We start from the raw sequence: 9,805 nt of genomic DNA on the forward strand, positions 1-9,805 counted from the left end.
CTTTTTTTAATTCTAATAATATCTCTACGTGAAATAAATAAAAAAATTAAATAAATTTTAAAAATATCTTTTACATAATGGAAATTAACTGTATCCCACTGTAACCTTGTACGTATAATCCTTGTATCCCTGTATCCCTTGTCATGTGGGGTGAAAATAATTGTGATTTTGTGCTATATATGCATAGGATTAAAGGGACCCAAGCTCTTTGGAAAGTGTGTTAATAATTATTGGCTTTCTTTTATCCAGACCACTTGCTTAAAGGGTTTAGGTTAGAATTTTTTCAATCCCTTAAAATATCTCTTTTTTTATCTGGCATAGAAAATTAATTAATGAAAATATAGTTTATTTGTTATTTAAACCGTTATTTTCTATTTACATTTACATTCACGAATTTATATTATTATTAATATAGTTAAACTGTGATATATAATGTTGCAATGAATAAAGATAGTCCGTCAGTAATCAGTAAAATCAAATCAAAATTTGTTATACATGTATATGCATACCAAAAATTAATAAATTTTTGAATTTAATTTGAGTGGATTTTGGTATTAAAATGCGTGTACAATCTTTTTCGCAAACTCCTCGCAGCGGTTACTTCCCCTGATCTGTACAGTATCTGTTAAAGTAGCAAAGCGTGACGTAACCGCTGTGAGGAGTTTGTCTTTTTCGTCGTTTCGTGTATTAATATTTCAAGCTTTTGATAACAACGAAATCAAGCGTTTACTTTTTTATTTTGGACAATGTCAAGATTATTTGGAAATGCTGTTAAATTCCGAGATACATTTGTTTTGCCTAAGTCAGCAAAACTACAATGGTTTCCAGGTATAAAAAATGTACATTAAAAGTATTGAATGTATAATGGGCGTGAGGCGGCGGCGTAGATATCTAAGAAAACAATGAACAGGATTCGTCCCACTAACGATTCGACCAATAACACATAGTCAAAATCCTTACAGTGATTTGACAGGCATGAGTATCGGACCTGGGAAGAAAAAAATATTACCAGATTGATAAAAAAACCAGTGTACATCTTAAATGTATAAAAAAAACCCACAAGAAAATGAAGAAATATGAGCACCCTTAAAAATGTATGATACTTAAAGTACAAATTTGTTTAATTGGCTACGCCACTGCTTAACAAACTCCTCTTTACCATAGAAAACTGCATATGATTTCAAAATGAAGACTACTATAACACTTTTTTATTTTAACAGCATTTAAGAAAATCTTTGAAGTAAAAAAAATGTCTTCTTTTCAGGGGGTAGCCTGGGGTTCTCTGATATCACGGTACTTAACGTTTATCGGAAAATATTCAAATATAAATATCATAGATGAATGAGATTTTTCTTCTGTCTAATAAGTGAACCATTTCCAGAACTGTTTGTCAAAAAGATTATTTCAAAAGATCCAATTAAAATAGCATTTTAAAAACTATTTCCAATGTCTGCTATTTTGGGTAATTTCAGAGGAGCTTACTATGGTATCATGGTAATCCCCAAAAATGCAAGTATGGAAGGATAAATGAGTCAAAATCTTCAAGTTAAATTGTGAAAAACTTCCAACAGTTAACTTACTATAAAATTTAAACTATATGAACAGACAATATGTCAGTATATGTGATTATAACATATTTTAATTGACTGTGTAAAAACAATTATGGAAAATAGTAGTCAAATATAAAGATTTGCTATGTGAAAAAATAAAGTATTATTTGATAAGTGTTTTTTGTAAATAAGTTAATAACATATAACAAAAATGGTAGTCACATAACACCGTGAGTCACCTAATTCAGTGCAACTTAATAGCCCAAATTGTTGGGCAGACTTAAACAGGGTCACATAAGACAGGAGGTCACTGAATACACTGGGCCACTTCACTATGGCAGTTTTGACTGTATTTGAAATAATCATACTTAAATACATGATTGTATTATGTTGTCCCACTCTGAACATTGGTTTGTTTTTCTTTCGTAAAGTTCATTTGTTTTTTCTTTCTTCCAGGTCACATGAAGAGGGGAATGGACCAGATCCAGTCTTCTTTACGGGAAATTGATGCTGTAATAGAAGTCCACGATGCTAGAATCCCGTTTTCAGGTCGGAACTCTAATCTTAGACAGGTCATTCACATACGTCCTCACGTTCTTATCCTAAACAAGTGTGATCTTGCTGATTTATCAAGAAAGGATGAAATTGTAAAGAAAATTAAGGGCGAAGGTGTAAATAATGTTCTGTTTACTTCGTGTGTTAGTAAACATATTACAAAATACGTAAAGAATGATATAATTCCTATGATGTTACGAGATGTCAATGGTCGGGAAAGATTCCGTACCGATGTTTATAATCGATACAACATTCTAGTGATAGGAGTCCCAAATGTTGGCAAATCAACTCTTCTAAATAAACTGATGGAAACATATACTAAAAGAAGAAAATGTGCACAAGTTGGAGCTATGCCTGGAGTAACAAGATCTGTAATGAATAAAGTGAGGGTTAACTATGATCCAGACATGTATGTAGTCGACACGCCAGGAATTTTGAATGCACACATACCAAACACGGAAATGGGGATGAGACTTGCACTGTGTGACTGTATTCCTAATCATCTAGTAGGAAAGGAAGTTATTGTTGATTATTTATTATTCTGGTTGAATAAACATAAGAAATTCTCCTATGTTGACCAGTATCAAATGTCTAGTCCTACAGATGATGTGATGGATTTTATGATGGCTGTGGCATTGAAAAACAAGTTTCTACAGCCTTATAAAGACGGTTCAAATTCTACACAGACTAAATACAAAATTAACTTTGAAAAGACATCAAGTTTTATAATCAAAGAATTTCAGAGTGGAAATTTTGGGAAAGTTATGTTTGACGATGATTGCCTTACTTGAAGATTCTGCTTCTGTTTCAAGGCAGTTTTTAAATTCAACTTGACTATTTAAAGAGTATACAAATACTCCCTTTCTTGGAAAGATAACTTGAAAAAATAGGATTGTATCTGTCCCCCTTTTTTTGCCTAAATTTGTTTCAGTTTTTATTTTCTTTAATCATGCAAAGTTTAAGAAATTGTGTTCACTAGGTAAAATAAAATGTTTCATAAATATAAAGGTATGAATATTCAAGGGGAAGAAATTACATGTACAGGAAACATCTTTGAAGGTCATTGTAGGTCTCTTACAAAGACCCATAACTCTAGCAGTCATTTAGACTGAATTATACCTTTTGGTGAACTGAAAAAAAATATAGGTCAAGTTTTACCTGCAAATTTTATCTTAAGCACCAGGTAATGTATTCACTTTGTCTTATATTCACACATGTCTCCTGGTTCATCATTGTAGGACACTGTCCAAGAACCATTACTCTTAACAGGCATACATTTTCATTGAAATATAGCTTTATGTGAAGATTCTTAGATAAAGTATCATATGCAAGCTATGTGCTTATAAAAAAGTAATATACAGTGTTTACTTTTAACTAGGAATTTTTGTACTCCCTATTTATCTTGGTTTGATATATCAACATTTATAAGAAAAAAGTAAACACACTGTATGATTATATGAATAATGTATTCTTTTGTAATGTGATGTATAAAAATTTGAAATACATGAACACGTCTGGTTATAAACATAATACCATCAGTGTATTTTCATTTATTGTTTATTTTGCATTATCAATAGCTTCACACTTTGTAGCTTATTCATTAGAGCACAGCTCAAATTTTATTACACTATCTGATATAATTACAAACAACATCTTATTATTTATTTCACTGAACACCACAGGACCATAATGACAAAAATGATTTCCATATGCCCATTATAACCCATTCTGAATTTATACTCTGGTGACTGAAGTGGTCATTCCTGATACATCCAACCATGCTCCTTCGACTGAGCATAATTTCACTTTGAGCATATTTTTTAACTATTCTCAATTTTAAAGTGTAACAATATATATGTAAAATGGATATCATTTTTCCCCGATTTTTTTAAGACTGCATTCATTTATATCTATGCATTGATGCAATCACTATTTCTAAAATAGAGCTGCCAGAAACAATATTGATGTATGATTGATATTTTATCAATAATCAATACAAATTTAATTTTGACTTACTATTTAAGTGTATAGAAATGAGGAAAATTCAACCAAAAAATATACAGAAGCAGTTGTCCATGCCTAACATTATCTGTTGTTACATAGTGGAAATATTTCACAGAAATTATGACAAAAAAATGGTCTGGATAAAAATCATGCAATTAGCTTTTATAAACAAGACACTGAACAGAACATGTTTTCAACTGAAATCATTTTAACAGGTATAAAAAGTGAATAACAGGCAAGTTATTTTAGGTAATAATCAATATATTTGTGTATCCTTGATATTTGTCATCTGATGTAGATAAATCCTTGATATGCCTTGCCTTGAATCATAGACAGCTCTATTCAAAAATGATATATAATTTGCATATAAATGTATAATCAAACAAAATGAACAAGCCAAAGCCTTATTTTTAAGTATAATCAGAATTTGCTCAGCTTAATCACTTAATTACACTTTGTCTCGGTAATGTATATAATTATTCTTCTTAAACAATTTCCAAACATCCAAGAATATGTTTAATATGTACTGCAAATGTTTATGCCCATTATAAGTAATCATTAAAATATATGCATTCATTTCTTATTGAAAAATTTGGCTTAGACTTTATCGAAAATAAATTTCTAATTACCTCCCTTTATTTACATGAAATGTAAATTCGGTAATATCTTTACAAATAATGCTTTTTGGAACTTACAATATTGATAAATCTTCATTTGAGCATCATATTTATCATATAAAACCATAAAAAAACTTGAGTTACAGGATCTTTAAAGTTATGTCTATTTTAGGTCAATTACTTTTATGAAGTTGCAATCTTCTGAGTAATTACTTTCACTGATGAACACTCTTTGCTCCTCTTCAGATACGATGATAGACGTTGGTTCAAGAGCATCACGTATATGAAAATGTGTAATTTGTGTTGTACCTGGTACAATCACTCCAATCATCTCACTTTTAAACGGATAACATACAAAAACAGAACCACAGTTGGTCACTGTTATGCCGAATGGAGGTCCCATATCCGTTTTATTTACAGCTTTTAGTTGTTTGTTCACTGTAAATTCATACAAGGCATTATTGTCACTGTCTGATACAAATATGCTCTCATTATTTGTATTCAGACATATAAATTGTGGAAATTCCAATATGCCGGTATCCCTGACTTCATGTAGAATATCACCTTCCATGTTTATAACTTGAACAGCGGGAGGTTCAACAAAGGACACTGCCATGATACCATTGCGATGATCTATTCCGTAACATCCTTGCCTAACATTCAGACTGTGGCTTTCAGTTAATCCAACTTTAGTATTTAGAAACAAGATTCTGCCTTCAGATGGTAAAGTTGTCGCAGCAGATGAGGAATTAATGGTTGTAACGTCCCTAGGACACGTTGTTGTTTTCAGTATTGTTGTGATCTTACCTTCTCTATGATTCAAAACTTTCAATGATTCGTTTTCATTATCAGCGCAGAGAATTTCAGAATCAGATATGAGTGTCATTCCGGTGATGTAACAGTCATTTTCATCTTTTGCCTGCACGTTAAATTTCTGTACAAATTGTTTCCTCTTGTCAAATATTGTTTCCTTGCATTTACCTGAAAACTTCTCCAATTGTGTCTCCAGGTGCCCAAGACATGTGTTGTTTAATTTCAAAGCATTTATATCTTCAGAGGCTGAAAATTTTACAGTGTTTATGTGACTTTTAGAAGAAATTTCCTCATTTAATTTCTGATATATCTGTAGTCTTTCTTGTACGCGTTTAGATATGACAAACAAATTACTCATGTTGTTTTTACACTGATCTAGTTTACTTTGATAATCTTCAATTTCATCAAGTAATGCCTCGCATTGATCTTGAAGTTTTCCTTGTGAATACACATCTCTATCATTTACTTCGTCGACTTTTTGTATAAGTTCTGCTTCCATTTTGTCCAGATAGTTGTCGATCTCTTTACGGAACTGTTTAATTTCTTCGACAACAGCAGTCCTTCTTTTATCCGCTGTTTTCAGGCTACTGTTTATTTCTCCTTTACATGAAAATATGTTTTTCTTCAGATGATCAAGTCTGTGTTTGATAAGAAGGAGATCGTCGCTATTGTTAAAGTTACACGACTCGTATGAAACTAGCTGAATCTCACAAGAGGTATGATGAAGAAGAATACACTCTCTACACCCAACACGATCGTGCTCGAGACAATAAAACTGCACTAATTCATTATCATGAATATCACAGAGCTCAGTGCATTGGTCACTTTTAATCTGAAATTTCGGCATAACGTTTTTGGATTTGATCACGTGATTTTTGGTGCTAGCCAACTTTTCATGTGCGTTGATACACGATGAACATAAAAACTCGTTACAGTTCACACAATAACCCTCTGCTTGTACAGTATCACCGTCACACTGGCAAGATTGACATGAAGATTCTTCACAATCTAAGACTTCCATTTTAAAGTAGAATGTCGTCCCTATCTTCAATAGAATGTCGTCCCTATCTTCAAGAAGCCCAAAGTCTGTGTAAATATATCATCCGCATTTCCACCAAATCAAGGCTGTTTTATATCATTACGGTATCTATTATGACAAACTAATTAATAATATGACTGTTACATCCTGATTATCCACTTTTTATCAAAAGTTAAAACTGCACCTGCCCACTTAATAATTTGTGATGTTACCATTTATCTGTATATGAATAGATAACTGTGATGATTGCAAATCATTATCAACATTTAGTACTAGCTAGGAAGCTAAAAAATGATAAAAAAATGTTATCAAGTTCATGATAACAACTGCATAGATTTGGGCAAAACAAACACATGTTTTTGCATGGTGACAATATGTTTGTTAAGAATCACAAAACAACCCATATTTATAACAATTAAGGTACCTCGCACATTTATTCTAAAATGTTCATATATATCGGGCGTTTTTTTTTAATTGACTCTATGAATTGATATACATGATGACCATTAAAACACCTACATGTAGTTTAAACTGTACTTACATAAAAATCCAAATGGAAAGCTTATTGGTCGGCAAACCAACTGAACAAAATTGACATTGTTGCAGTATGGATCCTAGCTGTTAATGGTCAGAATTTGTATAGCCTCAAACGTCTCGAGTGGCACTTGCTTTAGCAAAATTCAACATTTAAACATGAAAATGGTGTTTAATTTAGAATTTTAAACCATACGCAGGCGTTTTCATAATAATCATTCAAGCGGAAAATATGTGTATTATATTAATGCGCAAATGTTTGAGCTGCCAATCAATCCTGTAAAGTTTCATTGAAATTGCATTAGTGGTATAAGAAAAGTAGTTCAGCCAATCTTAAAAAATGAAAATAATTAAAGGGTCATAACCTGAACAAAAATCATTTAACCATAAAAAGCCGATGTTATGCACAACTAGACTAAGTTTTGGTGAAATTGCACGAGTAGTTTCTAAGAAGTAGCCCGGAAAAGCTTCGGTGTAGCTGGCAACACTAAAACACTATTTTTATTCAACGGCCATAACTATAAGTAAAGTTTGGTTTCCCTATATGTCGCCACAAAATCAATTGGGGTCATCAAAATGCTATTAAACTGTTATATGTTTTCAAAACAACCACATAATATATTTTTTTATTCTTTATTCTTTATTTTACTTCTATACTACAAGAATTAATATTTATTAACAAAATGTTCAAAATACATTAGATCTATATACATGTTTATAATATAAGGATCTTACATAAGCCAACGACAAATCAAATGCTTTATTTCTTTTCTTTTTTATTACGCATTCACACACAATTATAGAATAATAATACAGTAAAAAAAATATTAAACCGGATATGGTCGAGACTGGCAGCCGAAATTTCCGGATCAGTTAGGATTCCGATTTCTGAGTATTTAAGGCAAGGAGATCTGATAATAATAATAAATAATAAAGTTTCCTTTTAAAAGGAAAGACTTGCACAGTTGTGCCTTCATCCCAACCCTTTAAAATTGTTTTTTTTTTTTTTGGTTTCAATCTATTATCACATTTTTTTTTAATTACGGTTTTTGTATATCATAAAGGGTTTATTTAGTTGTTTTTTTTTTTTTTGGAAAACCGAATATTTTTTGTCAAAACGATTTGAAATCTATTCTCTATTGTATAAAACTAATAAAGAAAATGATCAATCGTAAAAATACTAACGTGATACTGAAGGAAAACAAGTGTGCACATTTCATTTCCCCTTTTTCGCAGCGAAATCATTCCTTTGCTTTATAGACGAGTAAATGCACTAAAATACTTCGTTACGTGGTACCAATCACATGGACCCAGCACAGTTTTATAATATTTTATTGCTATATACATGTATATACAATACAGATACAAATTTCATATGTATTTTAAACAGCAAAAGCAAACGGGTTGGGCCCAAGTTCTTACAACATTAGCGGTCGGCCCTCCCCGGTAGATAATGAAACGAAAAAACTATATTCAATACTTAATGGCATATAACATAAACATAGTGTATATCATGTATAATTGCTGATGGAATGAATCGTAAGAAACGATTTTTAACAATATACAATAAAGTAATCGAACAGATAGAAATCAACGTTCGTGTATTTTATAAATTTATAAATATGGATGATCTAAGGATTCAGTATAACCTACCCCCCACCCCCCACCCCTAAGTGTCACGGGTTTCGTTAAGGCTGTTATGTGCATTTACTTTATATTGGGTACAGGGTATTTGTAATTACTTCTTATATAATATTCTAAGTACATTTATAACTGATTACAATAAAGGTTTAATGTTTAGGTATAAGTGAATCGATTTGTATTTTTAATAAATTTATGGACAGCAGTAAATATAACTTCATTATCTTTCGATGCTAGGCTATCACTACCAAGTAACAGTAGATTTGTATTCAGTGGGTGGAACGTCCTAGTTTCTGTAAAGAGTGTTATTCTTTGCGTTTGATAACTCGGGCATTTAAAGAAAAAATGTTCAGCATTCTCAACTGCATTTCCGCAATGACATGTGGGATTTTCACTGAGATGATTTCTAACTAAGTCACCATTTAGGTCGCTGCAATTGTTTCTTATACGTGAGTGTAAAACTGATAATAGTCTTTCACCTATTAAAAAATGTTTAGGTACAATAGGAGCTTTGAACATTTCTTTCATTCTAGTTTTAAATATGTTTAGTGATTCCGCATTACGAATACTAGCATCAAGTGAATTCCAAAGTTCAATTGCTGAAGGTAAGAAGGATCTATTATACGTTTCAGTACGACGAGCTAATGTTGCATAATTGTTATTATTTCGAAGTGGATAGTTTGATGTTTCTGAAACAGTACTTGGGAAGAGATCTTCAAGATAATGAGGGACAAGGCCATTTTTTGCTTTGTAAAACCGTGACTAACTTTTGAATTTTACGTCTGTCAGAAAGAGATACCCAGCCCTACTTCTTTAATCAATGAATTTATCGATACAGACCTAGTTAACCCAGTAACGACGCGCGCGGCTTCGTATTGCAATTGTTCAAGTGATTGCTTTTCGTTTAATGTACAACCGTCCCACACTACTGAGGCGTATTCCAAAATCGGACGCATATAAGAGATGTATATTTTATTCATAGTAGATCGTTTAAGTTTAAATTTTAATGCACGCATTGTACTTAAAACTTTTGACGCTGATAACATTATTTT

At 31.7% G+C, this 9,805-nt stretch overlaps 2 protein-coding genes across 2 annotated transcripts; one reads left to right on the forward strand and one right to left on the reverse strand.

Annotated features, from left to right (window-relative positions):
* The first annotated feature begins 673 nt into the window (after positions 1-673).
* Positions 674-3,610, forward strand: LOC132719857 (mitochondrial ribosome-associated GTPase 1-like). The gene is made up of 2 exons (XM_060703790.1): positions 674-828; positions 2,007-3,610. The coding sequence occupies exons 1-2, from the start codon at positions 747-749 to the stop codon at positions 2,894-2,896; spliced, it is 972 nt and encodes a 323-aa protein (XP_060559773.1). The 5' UTR covers positions 674-746; the 3' UTR covers positions 2,897-3,610.
* A 1,279-nt stretch (positions 3,611-4,889) lies between these two features.
* On the reverse strand, positions 4,890-6,560 carry LOC132719861 (uncharacterized). The gene has a single exon (XM_060703793.1). It carries the CDS (start codon positions 6,558-6,560, stop codon positions 4,890-4,892), a length of 1,671 nt encoding a protein of 556 aa, XP_060559776.1.
* Between the last annotated feature and the right edge of the window lie 3,245 nt (positions 6,561-9,805).

This window comes from Ruditapes philippinarum, unplaced genomic scaffold, assembly GCF_026571515.1.
Source record: "Ruditapes philippinarum isolate M1 unplaced genomic scaffold, ASM2657151v2 ctg1448_1_1_1_1, whole genome shotgun sequence".
Lineage (NCBI taxonomy): Eukaryota > Metazoa > Mollusca > Bivalvia > Venerida > Veneridae > Ruditapes > Ruditapes philippinarum.

Bases quoted from the DNA above. Each gene is read 5' to 3' on its own strand.
- LOC132719861 (XM_060703793.1), bottom strand. From the start codon at position 6,560: ATGGAAGTCTTAGATTGTGAAGAATCTTCATGTCAATCTTGCCAGTGT.
- LOC132719857 (XM_060703790.1), top strand. From the start codon at position 747: ATGTCAAGATTATTTGGAAATGCTGTTAAATTCCGAGATACATTTGTT. The intron at 829-2,006 runs GTATAAAAAATG...TCTTTCTTCCAG, and splicing joins AAAACTACAATGGTTTCCAG to GTCACATGAAGAGGGGAATG.